This window comes from Haliotis rubra, unplaced genomic scaffold (assembly GCF_003918875.1).
Source record: "Haliotis rubra isolate DU_JTF1 unplaced genomic scaffold, ASM391887v1 Scf278, whole genome shotgun sequence".
In the NCBI taxonomy this organism is placed as follows: Eukaryota; Metazoa; Mollusca; class Gastropoda; order Lepetellida; family Haliotidae; genus Haliotis; species Haliotis rubra.
Genome location: NW_025766869.1, coordinates 1,138,052 through 1,165,430, shown reverse-complemented (window position 1 = coordinate 1,165,430; position 27,379 = coordinate 1,138,052). Strand labels below are relative to the sequence as shown.

Below are 27,379 nucleotides of genomic sequence, written 5' to 3'. Positions count from 1 at the left end.
CTGGTCCAGACTTGATTATTTACAGAACGCTGTCATATAGCTGGAATATTGCTGTGTGCGGCGTAAAACTGAACTCACTCACTCACTGACTTCAGTCATTATCTGTAATCACAACAAGCATCAGTAATGTCAATTATATACATTGACTTCTTCAATTGTATAAACTGAAATACCCTTCATGTATATATTCTCCTTGTGCACAATGCTACGTATCATTTGCTTGATAAAGTTGGCATCTACACCAAAACATTGTATCTATTGCAAAAAAGAAGTTGTCTATCCACAATAAGTGTTCCTCTTCATCTCAAAAATGAACTTAAATGGAGAGTCCCTAATGCCCATTATAAAGGTCTTGGCCTTAGGTTGTTGAGAGAGTGAGTGAGTTTAGTTTTAAGCCACATTCAGCAATTTTCCAGCTATGTGGCGGCGGTCTGTAAATACAGTGAAGCCCGTTAGTCGGACTCTGATAATCTGGATGTCTCCAGCCTCGGACAATTTCAGCTTATTACCAATCTATGCCTATATAATTTGCCTCGATAATCCAGAAATTCGGTTTCGAACCCGAACGGATAAAGTAGCTGTCACAGTCAGTACGCTGTAAAGTAAATTGCTGTTCACGAACCGTAATAACACCTCCCGCGATGTTTACTTAATTAACTGGCCAACTGGGTTGTTGTTTTAATTAGACATTAAAAGCTCCTGACTGAGGATGCTGTACATTTACACTTTGATTGACACCACAATACAAAGGCGTGGATGACAAGTGAGCTGTTTTGTGATTGGTTAATGTTCTTTGACAGACAGATCGCGGTCACATGGACTTAAAGTGATTTTGCTTGGGTCTTGATTCAGTAGTCGAACTATTAGCAATCGGACGAATTTACTGAGAAGCATAACCGTCCGGATTAACGAGGCTTCACTGTAATCGAGTCTGGACCAGACAATCCAGTGATCAACAGCATAAGCATCGATATGCCAATTGGGATACAATGACATGTGTCAACCAAGTCAGCGAGCCTGACCACCAAAACCGTTAATTAAGCCTCTTCGACAAGCATTGGTTACTGAAGACCAATATTCTAACCCGGACATTCACGGATGGTATCATATCAGAGTAAAATATAAGATTTCGATGACATTAAACATACTATGGGTACATAGCGATGTCACAAAAATATGCTTCACACAAAAGGTATAAGCATTACAGCAGGGTTGAAATAGGAATGATTATGTGTAAATAATGTTTTCTTTTAAACAATGTATATTGCACAAGCTGGAAAAGAGATTCAAAACAAGAGTTAGATCACAAGAATATCACAACCATAAACATTGTCATTTACAGACTAGAACATAACAAATAATACATGTGACAATCTATGCCAAGGCCCCAAATTGGCCCCAGTTAGCAAAACTTTGTTCCAGATGCAAACAAGTAACAAACTGATTTTTCAAACATCTCACTAAAAACTCAATGGCTCTTGTCTACAATTTACAACACCTATGTCCATTATCTCTATTTGAAATTCAGCTGCTGTTTGAGTGAGCTCATGTTTGAAAGTGATATTGGCTAAACATGTGTTACATTTCAGCTGTATAGTGATGAAATCCACTTCAGTTCAAAACTTGCTGGCAAATCTTAAAATAACTAAAAACCTGTAAAATCAGTATAACATTTTACAAACTTTCACCTCACTGATATGTTTGATATTAAAAGTGTGAAACACAAAATGTTCAAAAGAACTGTGTTTAATTCTCAAACTGTGACCAAATCTGATAATCCAGAAAAAGCCCAAGATTTCCTTCTTTCCCAAATCTGACCAATCTAGTGGGCCAAGGCCTTGTTCCTCAAAGCGATCGTGAAATTACTCACGACAGTAAAGTCGAAGTCTATGTTAAAGTATCTCCGAGTTACGATCATCTTAGCGATCGATAAACTTTGAGGAACATGACCAGGAAAAACATGTCACCAGTCACCAGTAAAGTGAAATATATTTAATCATTTCTTGAAAAATTATGCTGAAAGTTATGTTGCCGATATTTATCGATAAATCAATCAATATTTAGCTCATGATTATCAATCTCTAAGATCTATATCCATAGCCAACCCTTTTAAAAGACATTGAAAATACTCCAGGTGTGCAACACATTCTGATGTGTAAGTGACATAATACTATTACACAATCACCATAAATACAACAGAGGACGAACAGATATTAACAAATACTTTCTAAACACCTTCTTTTGTAATAAATAATTCAGTAAAACACTGACAACATTCACAACCAGCCAATCACAATATCTTCAAATAAATATCACATAAACAATGGTAAGATTGTTTATCGTACACTATACTAGAAATATGGAGAGAATAGATTGCACATTTGTCTCAAGACAAAGCCTTTAAACAATACTGACAAGTACATGAAAACACTTCTAGTAATCTCCGTTTCAAAACAGACCAAGCTACTTCACAATAACACCCAAATTGCTAATTTTGAAAAGATGAAAATTTAAATCCTTTTGGGTTCCAACTTTCAGGTTGTATTTTTACAAAAGGCCAAATGTCCAAGAATTAATTGCAGTTTTCTTATGGAAAATGGACAGATTCTAAATCAGGACTTTGGGGTTGAAAACCAGCTATATCAGTCCACTATGTACTCAGAATTCCATCTTATCCTGTATTATGCTGGCTTGCCATTTATCATGTGTAAGGAAAAGAAGTGTCGGGATGTAACACCCAAGTAACTTGATGCTACATGAAGTTACAGAGCAAATCTCAAGAGAAAGATGATGATGATGATGATGATGATGATGATGATGATGATGATGGTGGTGATGGGAAAGAAGTGTTGGAGCGTAAAGTTAGTGTATTTTGATGCAACATTAAGTTACAAAGCAAATCCCTATGATGATGATGATGATGATGATGATGATGATAAAGAAGTGATAATGAGATGATAAATGTAAAGCAATTTGATGCTACATGAAGCATCAGAGCAAATCTCAAGGATGCTACATGAAGTCATGGCACATAGATCTCAAAATTTTTCTTGAGAAAATTTGCAGGATTTGTGGCGCTCTCTTTCAATCTGTGTCAACAGGCGGAGGAGGGGCGAGGGGCGGGACCGCTGAAGACAGCTTGATTGTCTTGAATCTGTTAAAGACAAAATCCTTATTAAACAAATTATAGTGACATCAAATGTATCAAAAGAAAACTCAAATTGCTCTTGTATCTATTTCTTATGTCTTAATGTTTTCCAAAATATATGGTCAGCTTTTGAACCTGGGAAGTAAACAATTGGTGATTATTTTCTGTTCTTATGTTTCTTAGTATTTTCATATTTTTTTTTTCATGTGATTAATTTCAGTATTATTATCTTTTTGATTTGGGACTTGACAGGAGACCAGCAGAATAAATGTGATTTTATAAATGTACACTTCCCCTTTAACCACTAGCCTACCCACTACCCTGGTTAGATTCCTCTCCTGCAAAATTTTAATTTGAAGATGGTTCTTCATAATCAAAGAGTTTAATTAAAATTATTACTCCTAACAATTTATAATATATCAATACTAGAAGTTATAAATGTTCTGACAACTATCTATGGTTTACTCTGAGTTTACTGGTTGAAAGGATTTTTACAGAGAATCTGGGTGAAAGTTATCACCTAAACATCCACTTGGTCACCTTAGCAGCTTGAGCATATGACCAGTTCTGTTCATGTTACAACTTAGAATCTTTTTACAAAAAATACCCATAAAACAGAAAATAGACATATCCTGTGGGAAACATGACCATCATCCTACCCGAGCTTTGACAAATGGTAGAGCTTTGGACACTTCTCCTCAATCATCCTTTTACCGTTTCAACAATCCAAGGAACAAGTCATCATCCTCTAACCAACAAATGCTTCACACTAGAGGCTATCACAGCCTGCTATACATATTGTATGGACATCTATACATATATTGTATACTGTTTTCTCGAGAATAAGAAAATAGCCAATTTTTTTTTTTGAAGCCTTATCATTCCACACATGCCTTCCACGCCTTCCACAACACAAACCACCTACTTGATTCTCTGAGCCTCATCGAGTCTGTGGACAGAGTGGGTCCGAGATCTCAAAGGAGTAGGACTTGGTGGCCCGAAAGTCTTTAGATCTCTCCTCCAGCGTGGTGTGTTGTAGGAGTGTGGAGTGAGGGCGTCTTCCGCTCGGTCCCGCCACAGCTCCTCTGATGCAGCCAGCTGGTCCTCAGCAGAGAGAGTAGAAGGAGTGTCAATGGAGACAGGAGTGCCCACTGAGTCCTGTTTGAGAGTGCTCTGGGAGTCTGGTGAGTGCGTGCCTTGAAGGTTCACTTTCATCATCTCTCAAACTGAAACATTTTAGTGCTTTTTTTAAACTTTATTTCGTGTAAACAAGATTTACAAATATCCACAAGCTGTGTTAACCATTTATGTCAGTGTTTTTCTGACAGGTATCCTTTCCTCCACTGACCAAGTAAATGGCCTGAAGACAGAAGTATTGCAGATGGCCTGAATCATTTTACATCTTGCTCTTACAACCATCAAGACTGTCAAATGGCCTGTCTCAAAACTTGTCTGATGATGGAGTCCATCCAGTCCATCCAACAACCAAGGGGAGGTAACTCTAATTATAGATGGGTACAACCTGTCAAGTCCTCAAAACTTGTCTGATGATGGAGTCCATCCTGTCCATCCAACAACCAAAGGAGGTAACTCTAATTATAGATGGGTACAACCTGTCAATAGTCTCAAAACTTGTCTGATGATGGAGTCCATCCAGTCCATCCAACAACCAAGGGAGGTAACTCTAATTATAGATGGGTACAACCTGTCAAGTCTCAAAAACTTGTCTGATGATGGGAGTCCATCCTGTCCATCCAACAACCAAGGGAGGTAACTCTAATTATAGATGGAGTTACAACCTGTCAAGTCAAGTCAAAACTTGTCTGATGATGGAGTCCATCCAGTCCATCCAACAACCAAAGGAGGTAACTCTAATTATAGATGGGTACAACCTGTCAAGTCACAAAACTTGTCTCAAAGTCAACAACCAAGGGAGGTAACTCTAATTATAGATGACAACCTGTGTCCTCAAAACTTGTCTGATGATCCATCCAGTCCATCCAACAACCAAGGGAGGTAACTCTAATTATAGATAGGGTACAACCTGTCAAGTCTCAAAACTTGTCTGATGATGGAGTCCATCCAGTCCATCCAACAACCAAGGGAGGTAACTCTAATTATAGATGGGGTACAACCTGTCATCGTCTCAAAACTTGTCTGATGATGGAGTCCATCCAGTCCATCCAACAACCAAGGGAGGTAACTCTAATTATAGATGGGTACAACCTGTCAAGTCTCAAAACTTGTCTGCTGATGGAGTCCATCCAGTCCATCCAACAATAGGGAGGTAGCTCCTGTTAAGGGACTTTCCACAAAACTTGCTCTCTGTCAAACAACCAAGGGGAGGTTATCAACCTGTCAACACAAAACCAAGAAGTAACTTGTCTGGTCTCAAAACTTGTCTGATGATGGAGGTCCATCCAGTCCATCCAACAATGGAGTCAAGGGGAGGTAACTCTAATTATAGATGGGTACAACCTGTCAAGTCAGTCACAAAACTTGTCTGATGATGGAGTCCATCCAGGTCCATCCAACAACCAAGGGAGGTAACTCTAATTATAGATGGGTACAACCTGTCGCGTCTCAAAACTTGTCTGATGATGGAGTCCATCCAGTCCATCCAACAACCAAGGGAGGTAACTCTAATTATAGATGGGTACAACCTGTCAAGTCTCAAAACTTGTCTGCTGATGGAGTCCATCAGTCCATCCAACAACCAAGGGGAGGTAACTCTAATTATAGATGGGTACAACCTGTCAAGTCACAAAACTTGTCTGCTGATGGAGTCCATCCAGTCCATCCAACAACCAAGGGAGGTAACTCTAATTATAGATGGGTTTTCAACCTGTCCGTCTCAAAACTTGTCTGATGATGGAGTCCATCCAGTCCATCCAAGCAACCAAGGGGAGGTAACTCTAATTATAGATGGGTACAACCTGTCAAGTCTCAAAACTTGTCTGATGATGGAGTCCATCCAGTCCATCCAACAACCAAGGGGAGGTAACTCTAATTATAGATAGGTACAACTTGTCATAGGCTCAAAACTTGTCTGATGATGGAGTCCAGCCAATCCATCCAACAACCAAAGGGAGGTAACTCTTATTATTATAGATAGGGTACAACCTGTCGTCTCAAAACTTGTCTGCTGATGGAGTCCATCCAGTCCATCCAACAACCAAGGGAGGTAACTCTAATTATAGATGGGTACAACCTACCAAGTCTCAAAACTTGTCTGATGATGGAGTCCATCCAGTCCATCCAACAACCAAGGGGAGGTAACTCTAATTATAGATAGGTACAACTTGTCAAGGCTCAAAACTTGTCTGATGATGGAGTCCAGCCAATCCATCCAACAAACTAGGGGAGGTAACTCTTATTATAGATGGGTACAACCTGTCAAGTCTCAAAACTTGTCTGCTGATGGAGTCCATCCAGTCCATCCAACAACCAAGGGAGGTAGCTCTAATTATAGATGGGTACAACCTGTAAAGAGTCTCAAAACTTGTCTGCTGATGGAGTCCATCCAGTCCATCCAACAACCAAGGGAGGTAACTCTTATTATAGATAGGTACATTCTGTCAAGTCTCAAAACTTGTCTGCTGATGGAGTCTATTAAGTCTATAAACAACCAAGGTAGGTAACTCTAATTATAGATAGGTATAGGGGTGTCACGATACACCAATCTCATGATAATGATACATATCGATTTTAAAGGTCCGATCACGATAATACGTATCGCGTACACACATTTCAGCGCTTTTCATGGCATTACCTTACGGTAACGCGTCGTCATACGTTGATTGGTCCATCAACATATTCTAGCCAATCACAAAAGCTGTTAGTTTCCAACCTCTTTTTAAGTAAAGCTAGCTACATCTATTTATCGAAGCGGTCTCGAGTATAATTTTACTATCAAGACTTTGAAGGAGATGGATATAGCATAAAATTTGAATCGATAAAAGTTTTAAAATAGAGAATCGATGCATGCGCAAGCATGCGTATATGCGGTATCGTTATCGTCAGTAAAATGTATCGATGCATCGATACATTCGTCAGACGCTGACACCCTGAATAAGGTACAACCTGTCAAGTCTCAAAACTTGTCTGCTGATGGAGTCCATCCAGTCCATCCAACAACCAAGGAGGGTAACTCTAATTATAGATGGGTACAACCTGTCAAGGGCTCAAAACTTGTCTGCTGATGGAGTCCATCCAGTCCATCCAACAACCAAGGGAGGTAACTCTTATTATAGATAGGTACATTCTGTCAAGTCTCAAAGACTTGTCTGCTGATGGAGTCTATTAAGTCTATAAACAACCAAGGTAGGTAACTCTAATTATAGATGGGTATAGGGTGTCACGATACACCAATCTCATGATACGATCGTTATCCGCGATTTTAAAAGGTCGCGATCACGATCGTCATTATCGCGATACATAATTTTAGCCTTTCATGGCATTACCTTACGGACAGCAAATGCGCTGGCGTTGATTGGTCCATCAACATATTCTAGCCAATCACAAAGCTGTTAGTTTCAACCTCTTTTTTAGAAATGTAAAGCTAGCTACATCTATTTTATCGAGGCGGTCTGCATTATAATTTTACTATCAAGACTTTGAAGGGGAGATGGATATAGCATAAAAATTTGAATCGATAAAGTCAAAATAGGAATCGATACAACAAGCATGTATCGTATTATCGTATCGTCAGTAAAATGTATCGATGCATCGATACCATTTCGTATCATGACACCCTAGATAGGTACAACCTGTCAAAGTCCTCAAAACTTTCTGATGATGGAGTCATCCAGTCCATCCAACAACCAAGGAGGTAACTCTAATTATAGATGGGGTACAACCTGTCAAGGCTCAAAACTTGTCTGATGATGGAGTCCATCCAGTCCATCCAACAACCAAGGGAGGTAACTCTAATTATAGATAGGTACAACCTGTCAAGTCTCAAAACCTCTCCAATGATGAAGTCTATTAAGTCCATCAACAACCAAGGGAGGTAACTCTTATTATAGATGGGTACAACCTGTCAAAGAGTCTCAAAACCTCTCCAATGATGAAGTCTATTATGTCCATCCAACAACCAAGGGAGGTAACTCTAATTATAGATGGGTACAACCTGTCAAGTCTCAAAATCTTGTCTGATGATGGTGTCCATCCAGTCCATCAAACAACCAAGGGAGGTAATTTTAATTAAATAGATGGGTACAACCTGTCAAGGTTCCACTACACTAAATCAGTATCACATGCTCCTTAGCGCAAGACCATTATGTAAACAAGTCAAGAGAGACAGAGACGTGACAGCTGTGATTGGATGAAATAGTGGAAGATGTTTGCTTTTAAAAGCACATGCAACCAGTAATTAAAACTGACCACAATTTTAAGTATTTAGTGCTGTCATTTTATCACCATCACTTATGCTTTTGTGTGTACAGATATTTTCCTGTAGGTGACATTTGGTGTTGAACTGGGGTTGATGTGTTCTGCTTCCTGTGCTTTCATAAAGCAGAGGCCAGACAAGTTAATGGCCAGATATTGTGTTTTTATGGTAGTTTAAAGGCCAGAGTGTACCCATGTGTACATGGAATGGCTCTTGATAGCCTGTCTATTTTTTAGAAAATTATAAGGTTACTATAGAAGTCTATGGGAAAATATTTGGTGGTGTGTAACCTGTAGGTGTTAGAGCACTTTTCAGTAATTCATACTTTACGATTTCCTGTGTTTATTTCACCATGGAAACATGTTAGCATTAATGTAGAGGCAAAGTTAAAGGTACTGGGAGTAAAGATAGGGCTGTTTTGCATGTGGAATGGTGGTTTTAATGTCCAGAATATGAGCGTTGCTTCGCCTTGGATTTGTGGTTAGAACAGTGAGAACAGACCCTCACAGTGAGTCTTACCATCAAGTAGTGGTTCCCTGGCTTCTAAATTTGTTGGAACTGATGAATTTGATAACAGATTAGGTTAAAATCACCACTGCCACAACAATGTGAGTGTCTAAGTTAATCTCCTGAGGGTCAGTTTGAAGTCAAATGATAAGAAAATCATGAAATATGTTCACTGCTGACAGCAGAACATGTCACAAACCCTTGTTTTAAACCCAAACAGTGTAGCATATGATCAATTTTTTCTGTCTGTCCCCTTTTGAATATGCAAAACCCTAATTTTCTTTTCCTTTTTTAAAATATACCCCTTTTTTCACCCATAGGACTTACAAAATGAATTTCTGGTTTATTAACAACTGTCTCATTGCTGTTATGGATTTTATGATTTGACATTTAATGTAATCTCAGCACTATTTTCAGCTTGTAGAATGCCTGTTGGTGAATGGGGAGGTGTATCTTCACAGAAAAACAAGCCTTCACATCAATGCGTATTTCACAAGCCCATGAGAAGTCTGTTGTTGGCAGTGTATAATCAAGCATACTCCCTTTGCTTGATATGCTTTAATATGTCTGTTGTTGGCAGTGTCTAATCAAGCATACTCCCTTTGCTTCGATATGCTTTTACCTTGTAGAAGTTGCAGTACTTGGACATGTAGGTACATATAGTACATTTAAGTGACCCAGTCCAGTTAAGGCACCACAATGTCTCACTACAAAATTCCATCACTGGTCATCCTCATCCATTAGAAATTTCTAACAGTGTCCTCTTAATGCCTTAGTGTGTAGTATTTCAGTTTCCCAGACATGAAATAAGGGGCTGTACATCAATCCCAGATGCTGCTTAGATGTAAATAATAACAACTGACCCTTGTGGAATGTAATATTATGGGTCTGAATTCACATTTTATTGACATGAGAGTGTTCGATATCTAAAAATTATCTCCCCTGTTTACGCTTAAATACATTGAGTCTTTCTCTAACCCAGTAACCCATAAATTACTGCAGAGAGCTCTGTTTTAGCTGATATTGCCAAACACTGTTAATTGTAATGAAAAATATTCAGTTTAGGCCAGGGTAACCAATAAATTTCCAAAGTTGTGTGGATATTTTCACTTTGTACCCTCTAAACTGGCTTATACATGACATTGGCAAGTCTAACAGCCTCAAACAATACACAGTCAATAATTTTGAATGTCTGGAAGTATTTCAAAGTCTTAGCTTGATGAATCAATAGATTCAAGAGTAAGTTCTTATCATGCTGTGGTCTAAAAGTGATTTCATCTGTTGAAGGGGTCATTTGCCTTGATCAACTAACAGGCGGCAGGGTACTGTGGTCAGTGTTTCAGACTGCTAGGCATAATCCAACGCCTCACTTATTACATTCTGGCAAAGTTCATCATCCAGCCTTACATATGTCAGGATGTTAAAGCTGCTTAATGTTAAACCTGTCCAATTTCTGGCCTGAATTACATGATTTTTGTCGTTCAAAATATTTTTTGGATTGATATGATCAAGGCAGTCCCAGTCATGTATGGAGTTAACCCATGGCCCCCCTTCTTTTGTGAAATAAGAGTAAACTCCCATGGTATATGTATGATTTGAAAACTTTCTCTATTAATGCAGAAGTGCATTTTGTATAGCTTTGGTGAAATAGACATGATATAACTCTTACAGCTCTGTCAGTGCAGCAAATCACTATATTCTTGTGCCATATAGATATGTTGGACAGGAAAAGTATTGAAGCTTCATGCAATTTTATATTTTTTCTGAGAAGTTAGATGTATATACAGTACATAAATCACAGATTTGCCTAGGGCAAATGTTTCTAAATTTTCCTACAGGTTCCACTACACTAAATCAGTATCACATGCTCCCTGCGCAAGACCCGTATGTAAACAAGTCAAGAGAGACAGAGACATGTGACAGCTGTGATTGGATGAAATAGTGTAAGATGTTTGTTTTTTAAAAGCACATCCAACCAGTAATTAAAACTGAGCACAATTTTAAGTATTTAGTGCTGTCATTTTTATCACCATCACTTATGCTTATTGTGTGTACACATATTTTCCAGTAGGTGACATTTGTTGCGGAACTGGGGTTGATGTGTTCAGCTTCCTGTGCTCGCAAAACGAGCCGGACAAGTTGGCCAGATATTGTGTTTATATGGTAGTTGAAAGGCCAGAGTGTACCCACGTGTACATGGAATGGCTGTTGATAGCCTGTCTATTTTTTTAAAAATTATAAGGTTACTATAGAAGTCTATGGGAAAACATTTGGTGGTGTGTAACCTCAAGTCTCAAATCCTCTCTAATGATGAAGACTATTAAGTCCATCAACAATCAAGGGAGGTAACTCAAATTAAATAGATAGGTAGCGCCAGCCTGCTAACTCTAATTATATGGAGTAAACTGTCAAGTCACAAAACTTGTCTGATGATGGAGTCCATCCAGTCCATCCAGTCCATCCAACACCCAGGGGAGGTAACTCTAATCAAATAGATTGGTACAACCTGTCTTCAACAAACTGTCAAGTCACAAAGCTTCTCTAGTGATGTAGGCCATCAAGTCCATACATCAATCAAGGGGGGTAACTCTAATTAAAACTTCCAGTGTAGGAAGGTACATATGGAAGGTCAACAGTACCTGTAGTTATGTATTCCAGTTATCTATGCCAGACATCTCACCTCATAAAGTCCTGTCTTCAGCAACTGGAAGGACACACTGACCGGCATAGTGCAGCCACGTGGACAAGCCCTGGAGAGGCCAATAGAGGATAACAAATCATTTAACACAAAACAGAGAAATATACAGCCAAATATCTACTGATCTCAAAAAAAACTTCTGTCAGTAACTAAATGCTGAACTTTGGGAAATTAGTTGATTCTCGTTTGTTTGTTGCGCTGCTGCACTATTCCATCTATATGTCCCAGGTCTCCAGATAAGGGTCGTAGCGGCGTATGTACGGATATAAAATAAGCACAATACAGTAGGAAATAATTTAGAAAACTTAGCAGATGTGAACCACACCAATGGTGTACGGTCTTAGAATCATTTACAGACGTGTTTATCTGATAAAGTATTGTTTTTTGTTTATTGATCTGTTTACACAAGAGAGCGATGTTGTGGTGCATATATGAAACGAAACACAAGACTACTGACACTCCATTAAATTCCATTCGGTACTCTAAATGTACTCTTATTGTTTTCCAGTACTCCTCTATGAAAAGATAAGGAGTACTCCTGATCATGAAAAATTATCTGGAGCCCTGTGTCAGCAGTCTGTATTTAATAGACTGACTGACTGACTGAGTTTAGTTTTACGCCGCTTTTAGCAATATTCCAGCAATATCACGGCGGGGGACACCAGAAATGGGCTTAACACATTGTGCCCATGTGGGGAATCGAACCCGGGTCTTCGGAGTGATGGTGCATTAACCCTAGGCTACCCCACCCTGTATATAATAGAGTATAGAAACGACATCATGAGCATCGATCTATGCAACTAACCGATAGGCTACCCCACCCACCACAACAAGCATGTGTTCTGAAGATTAGTTCTAACCAGGATCTTCACGGGTAGGTCATTTATTGAAAAGAGATATCAAAATATAACTCTTGAGGATACAGTCATACACACAAGCTATAATATTATAAGTTTCTTGACAATAGTATAAACACTTCACAAGTCTGACATGTCTGGCCCACTTACCCCACATAAACATCTGGGTCGTGACACACTACGGAATTCTTCAAGTCCTCCAAGTGTTTCCTTGGCAGAACATCCTCCGCTGAACAGAAACACAGAAAAACATAGTTGAGTACTGGGCACACCTGCAACAACTGTGGTGAGTATATTGATGCCCCTGTACAAAGAGATCTGCCCCGACTTAGCCTTACAACAGTCATAGCACTGAGGGTGAGAAGTAGGACAACACTGTGTATTGTAACAGTTACCAACATAGAGGTCATACTTCTATAGCTGTACTAGTATGTCAGCAGCGGTATTGAGATGCCTGTGTTGGTAGTAGGTGAGATGCCAGATGACATACTAGAATACAATCTAACAACAATCCCTGAATGTGGAGAGATTCACCGACATCAGTGAATGTGGACAGAGAGAGACTCGCCAACATCAATGAATGTGGACAGAGAGAGACTTCGCCAACATCCCTAAATGTGGACACAGACAGACTCACCATCATCCCTGAATGTGTACACAGAGACTCTCACCAACATCCCTGAATCTGTACACAGAGACTCACCAACATCCCTGAATGTGTACACAGAGAGACTCACAAACATCCCTGAATGTGTACACAGAGACTTCGCTATCCCTGAATGTGTACACAGAGACTAGCTAGCTAACATCCCTGAATGTGGACAGAGAGAGACTGCGCCAACATCCCTGAATGTGTACAGAGAGGCTTCGCTAACATCCCTGAATGTGTACACAGAGAGACTCAGAGACTAGCCAACATCCCTGAATGTGGACACAGAGAGACTCCCCAACATCCCTGAATGTGGACAGACAGAGAGACTGGCTAACATTCCTGAATGTGGACACAGAGAGACTTCAGCCAACATTCCTGAATGTGGACACAGAGAGACTAACCAACATCCCTGAATGTGGACACACAGAGACTTGCCAACATCCCTGAATGTGTACACAGAGAGACTCACCAACATTCCTGAATGTGTACACAGAGAGACACTTGCCAACCTCCCTAAAGGTTGGACAGACAGAAGAGACTTCGCTAACATCCCTGAATGTGGACACAGAGAGACTTCACCAACATCCCTGAATGTGGACAGACAGAGACTCACCAACATCCCTGAATGTGGACACAGAGAGAGACTTCGCCAACATCCCTGAATGTACACAGAGACTGCCATCATCCTGAATGTGTACACAGAGAGACTCACCGACATCAATGAATGTGGACAGAGAGACAGACTCACCAACATCCCTGAATGTGGACACAGACTCACCAACATCCCTGAATGTGGACACAGAGAGAGACTCACCAACATCCCTGAATGTGGACACAGAGAGACTCACCAACATCCCTGAATGTGGACACAGACTCACCAACATCCCTGAATGTGGACACAGACTCACCAACATCCCTGAATGTGGACACAGAGAGACTCACCAACATTCCTGAATGTGGACACAGAGTCACCAACATCCCTGAGTGTGGACACAAACAGACTCACCAAAATCCCTGGATGTGGACAGACAGAAAGACTCACCAACATCCCTGTAGGCTGACAACTGGGTCTCCACATTCCAGTACAGCTTCATACTCAGGAAATCTTGGAGTCTGTTGACGATGTTGTACGTCAGGGTGAAGCTGAAGCAGTCAATGGTGATGTAACTCCGACACAGGTCACATTAAACATAAGACCTACCAACCTGATTATTTGGTAATGAAGATCCAGGAAACGAACTACAGTCTGTTTGACTAGAAAGTGTCCCAGTGAATTGCTAAGTATATCAGTTTAGAAAGATAGTTAATAAATATTACGAGGCAAGATGTTCATGAATAACCTATACCCAAACACATTTTCATGTATTAGAAATTGCCTTGCATCACAGAAAAAGTTGTGTAACGAACTATCATCATTATAAACATGATTGTTGACAGTTGGTGCTAAGGGGCGCACGGCAGCAACGGGAATAGACAAGTGCTGAGGGGAGCGTCTCAAAATCTATTCTGAATGATCTGTGACTTCGTCATCAGTGGCATTACAGTCAGAGCTGATGGAAATAACAAGCGGCGCGAGAGTTGTCTGTTGTAGGCCATCACGAGACCAGTAACCTGCTTCAATTTCATTGACAACCTTAGTTACAGAGTGTTGCCACATGTCAACAGTGATTTTACCCAGCGAGTCGGTCACCAAGGCCTCGACATCTCGCAATGTAAACATGGTATCTGATATAGCAACATCACCTTTTAGAATACACCATATCATCTCAATTGGATTTAGGTCACAATGATATGGTGGTAGCCGCAATATTTCATGACCTTTACTCTTAATGTAAGTGTCTACTTTGTATACGGGGTCTTGTCTGTGGGTTTTGATTTCGTACAGCTGAGGCTTTTGATGGATACGGGATGTTGAATTTTTTAAGCCAAGCAATCGTATCGCCTTACGATTGTTAGACGTCGGAGTTTTGCTGTTTGGATCCTGCATGCTGTGGTATGGCGCATTGTCCATGACTATAAGGGACTTATTTGAAAAAGCTGGAACTAAATTATTTTGAACCCACTCAAAGAAAATGTCTCCATGCATCTCTGTATGGTTGTCCCTATTGTCTGTGGCCTTGGATCTGAACACCAGATCACAGCCAGGTAGGCTGCCCTGGCTGGCGCATCCAGCATGGAGAAAAATCAGTCTTTCCCCCTTCCCCGGCGGCAGTTTCCTCCGTGATCCCTTATTCCCATCGGGTACCCATTGACTGCTGGTGGTATGAGACACATTTACCTGTCTCGTCAAGATACACCGGCTCATACCCCGCATCACGTTTTGTCTGGACAGTCCTGAGAAAATGATTTCTCAAACATACGATGTCTGACCATTCACACAATACCCTCCTGTTCTCTCCTGATATTTTTTGTACCTATACCCGAAAGAATGTAAGAATCGCCATAGTGTGTATTTCATTACTGACAAATTGTTTTGGTTTTCAAGGTGTTTCTGTAATACTTTTAATGACTTTTTCTGAGTACAGTTTAGTGATTGCCTGTCTGTCTGGGTTCTTCTGGAAGTTGTCCCATTTATTAACCCTTGATGCTTTTGACATGCCCCCTACATGCGTTTTGTCGACAACACTGTCTCTCTTCTGTATTATATGTTTCAATACCTCGTGTAGAAACTCCCAATGACTTGGAAGCACTTTTCTCATACCTATCGATGGCATAAAACGGGCCTCCCTATCTGCCTCAGCGCAAAAGAAATCATACACTTTAATTATCAACTTTTTTGCCTGTACACTGAACTTCGTTTCCAGGGGTGGAAATAACTTTAAATTTGCTAGTGTACTCCGGTACAGTGGCACATGTAAAATCACTTGCCCTGATAATTTTTCCACTGTACTGGCCGTTTTCTTGTTGATTTTTTAAATAAACAACATAATTAACATTGGAAAGTCAACTGGACACTGATACAGTGTGATATACAAATTTGCTTGCCCGACAGAAAGAAACACTGGACTCGGACGTCAGGCAATGGTTTTTTTCCACCCCTGATTTCGTCATCAGCACAAGGCAGTTATCATGAAATGCCCGTGCATCAGATGCACCTGTCTATTCCCATTGCTGCCGGGCGCCCCTCCTCACCAACCGTCACCAACCAACCGTCAACAATCAGTTTGTTAAACAACTCTGATGCATGACATTTCTAATAGATGTATGACAATTTCTAATAGATGTATGACAATTTCTAATAGATGCAAAGGTGTTTGGGTATTGGTTATTCATGAACATCTTGCATTGTAATATATTAACTACCTTTCTAAACTGATATATTTAGCAATTCACAGGGATTATTGATCATAAGTACATTGCTGAGTGCAGCGTAAAAATTATTATCAGTACATGCGAACTGTGTAGATAAGGGTATGAAACATCCATTACATGATAAATTGGTCCTTTTATCCTGTACATAATTAGATTCATTTTACTTGATTACACCAGGGGTTCAAAAATCTTTTTAAGAGCCACTTGCCACAGGGCAAGTGACTTTAAGAAAGTAACTTGTCCAGGCTATTTTTCCACTTGCCCTGATTTTTATGACATAATCATGATGATGTAATTATGAAAGAATAAACCAACATTGTATTTGATGTGAATGTTCACTGGACTATTATAGAGAAGTGATAAATGGCAAAGAAGGATAACTCTACTTAATTATCATTGCAAAATTTAATAGCTACATTTTGAGCAGGTATGAAATTAAATCCAAGTTTATTTGCAGTTTGAAGCCGTAAGCAGAGATTATCTAGTAGCCCACGGACAAGTAAGATACCAGTATTTGATTGCCCGAAATGAAAACTGACTGATGGGATTTTTGAACCCCTGTTACACATTAAGAAAATAAGAAAGTATGTGAGACCACAAAGGGTGCTGTAAAAACTATCTTCATATATTCTAGATACACCTGCACGGAAAGATCTAGTCCAATATTTCAGCTTACCTTTCCCCAACCTTGGGCTGGGTGTTGCCGGTTATCGACACTGTAAACGGGGCTCTTCGTATTCGCAATTTTGGCAGGCTGATGAAAAACAATCACATAACTGTTGAAACATCTTTATATGACGCCATCTTGCTACTGGTTGATGAAATAAAAAGAGTTATCATCCAAAACTGTGTTCCACAGGAGATATTGCTTGTGTGAGATCAAACAATATCCCCTAGGAGATATCATTTTGACAGTAGATTTTGTACAATGCCCTGACATCATCAAGTGGTTCACAATGCTATGACATCAAAAACCTGATGACATCACAATGCTATGACCTCACTGCACTGCAAATCTAATGGCAGTACCGTGTTCAGACATGTACATTTTTCATTGAAAACTGACCCGTGAAGGTCCGGGTTAGAATCTAGATCTTCAGTAACTCATGTTTGTTGTAAGGAGCGACTTAGGGGATCAGGTGGTCAGGCTCGCTGACTGGGTTGACACATGTCATCGGTTCCCATTTGTGCAGATCGATGCTCATGTTGTTGATCACTGGACTGTCTGGTCCAGACTCGATTATTTACAGACCGCCGCCATATAGCTGGAATATTGCTGAGTGCGGCGTAAAACTAAACTCACTCACTCACTCATAGAAAACTAATGAAGAGTGATTTTTGATGATCAATAGAATCTCACCCTCGTGTCTCCTGATATCAAATATATCAACACTCGTTGATAAAAGTAAAAGTATGCTCGGCAAGCCTGGGATATTTGTAACTTTATCAACTCGTGGTGATATATTTGATATCAAAAGACACTCAAGTGAGATTCTCTCTGTATCTTCCGTTCCGTTACTTCTATACTCATCAACCAAATAGATGCAAAGGATGAGGTTGGCAGTGTCAGATAGAAATGTCAGATATGCAAGTTACAGAAAATGGTTAACAACTAGCCAAGTCTCTTTCTCCTAAATGCAATTCAAGGACCTCGGATGAGTCCAAGTTTGTAAGTATGGCTAAAATAAGTGAAAAGTATGTAATTTTCTGAGTAAAATTGATATTTTATACTTATCCTGAATTATGAACGTTAATTTCTTTCTGATAGTGTGTAAGCTGAGGACAAGTATGGTAGGAGCAGAACTTACAAAATCTGTATTAAAATCTATGATCATGGAATGAGTTAGACCTTAGTTTATTTCATCACTTGCATGAGTTTGATACCAGATGTTGCGGTTACTTTGAAATGTGTCTGAAAGCCTTTCAGAGGTTTTCAGGTGGAGTTTTCCTTATATTTGCACATCAGAAAGTCTTTCAGCTAATATCAGTTGCTTAGAAGATGTAACTGAAGACAGGGACCAACAAGTACCTTTGTTAACGTCTTTTGGTATGATGACGGCGCATGGTCGGGTGTATCGAACTTGTACTAGCCCAGACCTTCCGCTGGTTTTATAGTGCTAGCCCACGAGACGCCGCAGTGAAGCATGACCCCACTCAGACACACACCTGACTCCGAGAGGCCTTGTCTTCACTTGAGACTGGAAAACATACACTATTAATTTCTTTGGTAATGTGTCATCTTTCCGCCTCTCGGGCATCTGCACTGTTGGAAACATTGACAAATGAAGTGGCTTACTTGAACACAGAAGTGGCTTATTTGAACACAGTTATTATTTCGGGTTTTTCACCAATCACATCCTTGTGACTCCACTTCAGGAACCCTTTCAAGGTCAGCTCCTGAAAACACAAACTAAAGCATTACTTGTGTACTTCACTTTCAACCTTGTTACATACAGAGAGTGAGTTTAGTTTTATGTCGCTTTTAACAATATTCCAGGAATATCATGGCTGGGGACACCAGAAATGGGCTTCACACATTGTACCCATGTGGGAAATCCAAACCAAGTCCTCGGCATGATGAGCAAACGCTTTAACCACTAGGCTACCCCACCGCCCTTTGTTATAGATTAACCTTGTGGGAATTGATCTGCAAATACTAAAATCGTGTCATCTTCAAACACAATTCTGACCTCAGGTGAGTTAGTGAGTTTAGTTTTACACCGTTTTCCAATATTCAAGCAATATCACTGTGAGGGACACCAGAAATGAGCTTCACACTTCACAACTTGTACCCATGTGGGGAACTGAACCCGGGTCTTCAGTGTGACAGGTGAATGCTTTAACCACTAGGCTACCCCCCGCCCCCCTGACTTCAAACATAGGCCAGGGATGTTTCATGCAATTCTTGTATTTAATACTTAGTAAGTTCTAATTCTTAAAAATACTTTTTTTGCATTTATTCTGTGGTTTTACAGTTTGGTTCTATAAGTACCAGTTCCTGGATTAACCATTGTGGTTCAGCTTGTAGATCCGACCAGAATAAAGGATGAGGAAAGACTACCATAGTACTTGTTATTTTTCCAAAATTTGATGGCTAAGAATGCTTAGGACAAGCTTCATGTGACATGAAAATTGGATATAATATTTCAATCTTATTCTACAGAGCACTTTCCACACCAAAGATATCTCATCTGAAGTGTGACCTCCACTTACCTGCTCCATGACCTCTGTGTCAAGGTCATCAGTTGAGAGCGTATATGCAAGGGACAGCTTCTCCTGACTCAGCAACGTGACGGGGAAGGATAGGGAGTCAGACGACAGGGGCGAGATCAGACCACACCCGCTTTCCCGCGAAAAGGGGCTGAAATGTTAAAGTGACTTATCTGAGACTACACGAAATCTAACTAAATCCAATCATGGCATTGAGATTTGTTGCTGCATCTATATATTTCCCAAGCAAGATCCGGGTTAGAATTGGTGTTCAGCAACCCATGCTTGTCATAAGAGATGACTAGCACGATCTGTGGTCAGGCTCACTGCCTTGGTTGACACATGTCATTGTATCCTAATTGCATAGAATGATGCTCATGCTGTTGATCACTGGTTTGTCTGGTCCAAACTCGATTACAAATGAAGGTCCGGGTTAGAATATTGATCTTCAGTAACCCATGCTTGTCGTAAGAGGCGACTAATGGGATTGGGTGGTAAGGCTCGCTGAGCTTGGTTGACACATGTCATCGGTTCCCAATTGCGCACATCGATGCTCATGCTGTTGATCACTGGATAGTCTGGTCCAGACTCGATTATTTACAGACACTGCCATATAGCTGGAATATTGCTGAGAGTGGTGTTAAACAACAAACAAAACAAGAAGACAAAGTCGTCAATATCCCCCGCAACGGCAAAATACTCTTTATGAATATGTCTACTAACTATGATTCTGTCAAATGTTTTGGAGTGTATATAGCAAAGTGAAAGGAGAGTATTGAAAGGTTTTTAAGATCTGCTCCAGAAACGAGCACTACCACCAAATTCAGTTGAAGCCTAACTTGTTGCCATGGAAATGCAACAAGATGACATCCTCATAGTCACAGCCTAAGTAAGGTTCCACGGAAACCACAAAAAATAAATTTGTATCTAGGTCTAACCAACAAATGGCACATCTATGGATCATTCTTGATATGTGTACCAAGTTTGATGAAGCTAGCATGTATAGTTTAGGAGATCTGCTCCGGACAAGATGACATCCTCAAAGTCACAGCCTAAGTCACGTTTCCATGGAAACAGCAAAACATATATACCATTTCTGGGTCTAACCCCCAAAAGGCACATCTAGGGATCATGGTTGACATGTGTACCGCTTTGGTTAAGCTATAACGAATAGTTCAGGAGATATGCTTCGGACAAAGTGTGACAGACGGAAGGGGGGGGGAACTCGTTTCTTTATCCCCTGCAACTTCGTTGTTGTGGGGGATAACAAACAAACAACCAATGTGTTAAGAATTCCTGTTTAAGAATTTATGTGGAGAAGTTTTTTCAAGCCATCGGTAATGTTTATATTAGCATGTCATTCTCTTGAAATAAAACCACAAAATACTTTGAACAGCCTATATAACATAAGACGTAAGAGATGAATACTTTTCATTATCAGTGGAGTCTGTGTCTGAGGCCTCAGGTTTATCTTCCTTCTTGTTGGGAGGATGCTGCAGTCGTGGATGAGGAGGGACTTCCCCGTCGTGTTGTTGACTGAAGCACAAGTCAGTAAAGGTCAAGGTTTCCTTAAGACTAATGCTCATTAAGGGATGAACCATAGAGGGGCTATGTGTGTAGGCGAAATGGGTTGAATGTCATATGCAAGATTATTACACAGTTTATGAAGGCAAAATGGGTTTTAATGTCATGCATTATTTTTACATTGTGTAATTAGGCAAAATGGGTTGAATTATATGCAAGCTTATTACATAGTAATGAGTGTATGAGTGTATGCCCATGTGTTATGCAATGCTGGCCCAATGAGACGCCATAACACAGTTTAACATGGACACCAATCCTTCTTTTATCCCTATAATGTCAACAAGATTTTGGCTACAGAGAAGAAGCTAACAATATCTTAGTCACACAGATTGACTGCTGCAGCATTCATAAAACATGACCTTAAGGAGCTATTTCTTTGAACATTTGACAGAGTTCAAATAAACCTAGTTTTCTTTGATAGATCTCTGATTACATTTTACTCTGAACACAAAAGTTTCGAGAATATCATCTGGGTGATCTGCTGATTTACTTACCACACTTTAACACAAAACAGTAAGAAATATAAGGTTCCTGTAAATAAAATCATTACTAAATCTTATGCTCAGTACTGTACAGAATCAGCATATAACCGGTAAAATTGGTAACTTGGGTTCCCAAGGACCTCAAGATCCAGGTTAGAACTGATCTTCGGCTACCCATGATTGTCGTAAGAGGCGACTAACAGGTGCAGGTGGTCAGGGCCGCTGACTTGGTTTACACATGTCATTGCATCACATTTGTGTAGATTGACACTCATGCTGTTGATCACTGTATTGTCTGGTCCAAAATTGATTATTTACAGTCCGCAGCCATAAAGCTGGAATATTGCTGAGAGCGGCGCTAAACAACCAACCAACAAGGATCAAGGTATAACTGGGACTTACTCTGCAGAAGCAGCAGCTGACTACCCCCAGCTGGAACATGCTTCATACCAAGGACTGGCGGGTTGATGACTGTCAGCTCCTTGCTCACTGAAAATATAACATAGATCTCAGTTCTCTCATCTCACATGCCTCAAAGTTTAATTAAAACAAGGGGTTTCCATAACAACTGTGTTCTACAGCATGTGTCAAGTGCTCTGCACGCATGTGAGAGACAGAGAGAGAGAGACGCTATTGCTCTCTCGAGTGTATATCCATATGCAGCATCTTTTTTGAAAAGAGTAGACAGTGATAGGAAAAACTTTGCAATAGAAAGTCAAATATCTTGTGGGTAACCACAATTTCCTTCACACCAAACAAGACAAGCCCTGTGGATAGTTGCATGTTGTAGACATTATCACATTTGCCTATCCATTGGAGAAATTCATTCCAAAAATTCTTAATGACATCACAGTCCCTAGGAAGTGCCTGATAGTTTCCATTTGCTCATTACTAAAACACAAAGATCACTCTGAGCATATTTAAGTTTAAACAAAAAGTGTTAGTAGCTAATATTCGACTAATTACTTACTGATAGTTGCAAACTGTATAACTTTGAACACACTTCACTACAAACTGAAGTTCCCACTTTTCTTGACATTTAGTTTTAATATCAAAAGATATAAAGGAAAATGTACATGTTTAGAGCCTTTCTCAACACTACATACTTTCTTAATAACACAACGGACAATTTCCGCTGACGCATTTGAGAGTGTATCTACTTTGACAATTCCATAAAATGGAGAGAGAGAGGCTATGCATGGAACCAGTATCATTGTCATGCAATCATGCAATGCACATGCAAACCAAATGGATTTGCTCATTGCCGTGCACTGCCTACTTCTCGTAAACGAGCTCTCTGCACCGGTCCAACTTATCCTTGTTTGCCAGTAACTCCCTCGCTTTACCACAGGCAGTGACACAATGTGGAATGGCCTCTGGATTAAAAATGATTGTGTTTCAACCAACCTGTTTTCTCCTGAACCGTTTTACTCTTAAGACTGACAAAACTGGTAAGCTGGAAGTCTTTCTTCGCTTCCTGGTCTGGTGTTGGCTTTGCTGGTGAAGCACACAGCCAGACTGTGACACTGAACAAAACCTTCTGATCATTGGAGGGGGTGGACAGGTTGTTCAACACTGTTTGTAGAGGGAGGATGAAAGTGTTGTCATTGAAGAAATATGGCTTCACGATCTGAAATAAGTGGTGAGGAAACAATGATTAGTATTGATAGAAACCATGATTATTATAGTAGTTTCAAAACATAATTTTTCCTGCATATCATGTTTATGATTTTAACATAACAACAATCTACATGAACAATATCTGCAACTGTGGGAAACTGTTTCCGTGGTTATTTGTGTTCCCATTAATTTAATATGATGAATCTGTTTGTTTGTTGTTTATCAGCAATATTTCAGCTATATGGTTACAGTCTGTCAATAATTGAGTCTGGACCAGACAATCCAGTTATCAATATCATGAACATTAATATATGTAATTGGGATACGATGTCTTGTGCCACCATGATGATTTGAAACAACCAAAGACTGATGGCAAGGTCCAAATGATCAAGCAAACAAACTCATATTTTAATCAAATGATTTACTACAGCGATTACCAGTAAGTACCAGTACTACCGCAAGTTGTGACATTTTGAACAACTGGGCAGAAATAAATGTTACACAAATGAGTGGAAGAGACACCCAAACCCCAGCTATTGGCTGGTCGCAGGATAACAAAATCTACACTTACACCATATTATTGTTACGAATACTGAATTAAGTCTGTGAAACTTAATATCGTCTACTATTATACACTCTGTCACTCAGATTGAACACAAGGTGAGCAGGGAAGGATGTCAGAAAGATCAGCGCCAGTCAAATCGCCCCAGCCAATTTGGTCAAAATGCCCCAGAGTTTTGGTCAAATCGCCCCCGGTGTCGTCAAATTGCCACAGCGGGGTAGTCAAAATGCCCCAATTTATTTAAAATGGTTAAATATATCTTTATGTTACGATCGAAGTTATGTGACCGGACGATATGCCATAAATGCATAGTTTTTGTCAACTTCCATATCATATTCTAGTAATCATGGTAATACCTGGGGCGATTTGACAAAAAAAATCCGAGGCATTTTGACCAAATTAGCTGGGGCGTTTTGTAGCTGGGCGATTTGACTGGCACCCAGAAAGAAAACCAAACTACGTAATATTCATCATGTTCATACTGATCGAAACAGGCAGAAACCGATGGGAAATACTACTCACCAGAGAGCTGGTCGGTTGCGCCGATAGAGGTTGTCTGTTAAAAATCGCTGTGTTGTATGTGGCAGAAACTGAACATGTTACAAACGAATCATTGCCATCATTTGATTTTGCAGCCGTTGTCTTTTTGTTTGGGCTGTTATTGATCTGCCCAAAACAGCAGTGGCCGGCGAGCTGTGTTATACGTCGTTTCCATGCTTCTTTCTGATTTTCGTTGGGGCACGTGACAATTATTGCACTTTCAACTGCTTCTCCTACATATATTGCTTTCTTGTCGCACAAATCTTCGAGGGTATAGTTTTCGATATTTCCATTTTGAGGGAAAACCAGTTGCACGTTTCTTAAATCCCCCTCCTCATTCTCCATTATTATGACCGGAAGTGGAAGTCTGAAATGGTACTTTATATAAGAGCCATATTTGTTACTACCATGACACTTATTCGAATGTTTGTTATCCAATGAATTTGTATATGAACGGCTACATAATTGAGCGACAAACTCCGTCAGCATAAAAAACAGATATGAAAAGCACAGATTAAGACAATGGCCCTCGCGCGCGCATACACACACACACACTTCATTGTCAACACATGCACATTGTCTTACATCGTACTTAACCTCTCATAGAGATCAGCGCTCCAAACATATTGAAGCACGATCATAATGTTATGGATGTACAACTTCTTTTATTCTGTGAAAGGTGACGTTTCGACATAGATTCTAATGTCGTCAGATACTTGACAACGACATGAGGATCTATGTCGAAACGTCGCCTTTCACAGAATAAAAGAAGTTGTATATCCATAATAATTGTCATCGTTCTTCATCAACTCAACTTCTAAAATGCCCATCAAAGAAATCCAAACATAATTGTTATTATGCAAGTAAGGTAGGATATTTTATGGATGACAACTTCTTTATTATAGCACGCTGCGTCGTTTTAGATTCCTATACTGTTGTCAAGAAAAGGTGAAGTACTACAAGATGATGGTGATAATAACAATGATCATGATTTTACTGCGCTATAAGAGTTTGTATTAATGAGTGAGTGTTATTCGTCGCCGCACCAGAATCTTGCAAATATTCCTGGCCTTTGAACAAACGGAAGCACGGCGATAGCTTCCTCTTAATTGTTTGTTTTAACAAAAACATTTCATGCACACAGAAAGAATATAGAAGGTGGAATCTGTGTGTCAAAGTATCTTTAATGACACCGGGCGTTATTCCCAACTCACTCACTGACTCCCTCCGTCTCTCTCTCACAAATACACACATAAAGTCAATCACACTTCAAGTGATGTTGCAGTTAGTTCTTCTTAAAGATATCGTCAGACAGAAATGTAATATTGTGTCACAAATCAGTTAACTGTAGATTCTGCACACTACTACTACTACTACACACACACACACACACACACATACATTACATACATACGGGGCGGTGGGGTAGCCTAATGGTTAAAGCGTTGGCTCGTCACGCCGAAGACCCGGGTTCGAATCCCTACATGGATTCAATGTTACCCATTCTGGTGTCATGTTGCTATGCTAAAAGCGGCAAAACGCGTCAGTCAGTCAGTCATAAACAGACATTAAGTACACACTACAACACACACACACGCACGCACGCACGCACGCACGCACGCACGCACACACACACACACACACATACATACATACATACATACATACATACATACATACATACATACATACATACATACATACATACATACATACATACATACATACATACATACATACATACATACATACATACATACATACCTACCTACCTACCTACCTACCTACCTACCTACCTACCTACCTACATACCTACCTACATACATACGGGGCGGTGGGGTAGCCTTGTGGTTAGCCGAAGACCGGGTTCGAATCCCCACATGGGTACAATGTGTGAAGCCCATTTCTGGTGTCCCCGCCGTGATGTTGCTGGAATATTGCTGTAAATACATACATACATACATACATACATACATACATACATACATACATACATACATACATACATACATACATACATACATACATACCAAGAAGCAAACATATTGTTTGTTAAATAAAGACAATGTGTGTGTCCAGTCTCTTCAGTGTTAAATAAACGAATCGAATCCAAATACTTACGAAGTTTATACGTAACCACTCTAAATATATTCATATACATAGACCAACACATATTGTAACAATACATATTAACAGGGAAATACCTACCAATATCAACTTATATATCCAAAAGCACCACATCAATGATTCACAAGTCACGCTGACGTAATTTTGGGACTCGGTTGGATTAAAAGACGAACTTGGATTTAAAAGACAGAACTACACCTATATAACTGGCCCTCCTCCTAAAACCAGACACACCGACATATAAGTATTTAGTCTTGTATCTAAGTTAAGCAGACAATGAAGACTCGTGTTTTGTTTGTCGTGTCTAGATATTTCAAGTGTCAAGTTTTCTTTAACCTTCAGATATATCGTTCAGTGTGAAGTAAGAATGGAGTATAACGGATGACGTCATAAATGTCATCAATCAAAGTGTTGACATTAATTACTGATCGACTTAATCCCCGATTGTACAATCAAGTACAAAAGGTGGCATTGTTAAAAGTTAAACTGACCGCAAGCGTGACACCGTATGTCTGTAACTTTCGGCATTACCATGGAAATACTATTCCGTAATTAAATATTAGATTTATTTAGACGTATATGTCATTTATCGATGTAGCATTGTTTATTAGCTCACATCACACACTTGTGAAATGGTCACATTACTTGACCCAGGATATATAGAATGAACTACCCGTCTCAGGGTATA

General features: G+C 39.8%; 1 protein-coding gene and 1 long non-coding RNA gene across 2 annotated transcripts; one reads left to right on the top strand and one right to left on the bottom strand.

Moving 5' to 3' along the window:
* Positions 1-1,026: 1,026 nt before the first annotated feature.
* LOC124281028 (trafficking protein particle complex subunit 14-like) lies at positions 1,027-24,905 on the bottom strand. Its single transcript, XM_046717048.1, has 12 exons — positions 24,547-24,905; positions 23,250-23,472; positions 22,245-22,331; positions 21,205-21,312; positions 19,780-19,927; positions 18,884-18,963; positions 17,243-17,320; positions 14,297-14,397; positions 12,753-12,831; positions 11,728-11,797; positions 4,074-4,374; positions 1,027-3,154 (listed from the first exon to the last, which is right to left on the bottom strand). Exons 5-11 carry the CDS (start codon positions 19,786-19,788, stop codon positions 4,363-4,365), a joined length of 429 nt encoding a protein of 142 aa, XP_046573004.1. The 5' UTR covers positions 19,789-19,927; positions 21,205-21,312; positions 22,245-22,331; positions 23,250-23,472; positions 24,547-24,905; the 3' UTR covers positions 1,027-3,154; positions 4,074-4,362.
* Positions 5,297-7,320, top strand: LOC124281032. The gene is made up of 4 exons (XR_006899827.1): positions 5,297-5,415; positions 5,673-5,694; positions 6,786-6,805; positions 7,225-7,320. It is a non-coding gene; the product is annotated as an uncharacterized LOC124281032 (long non-coding RNA).
* Positions 24,906-27,379: the final 2,474 nt, after the last annotated feature.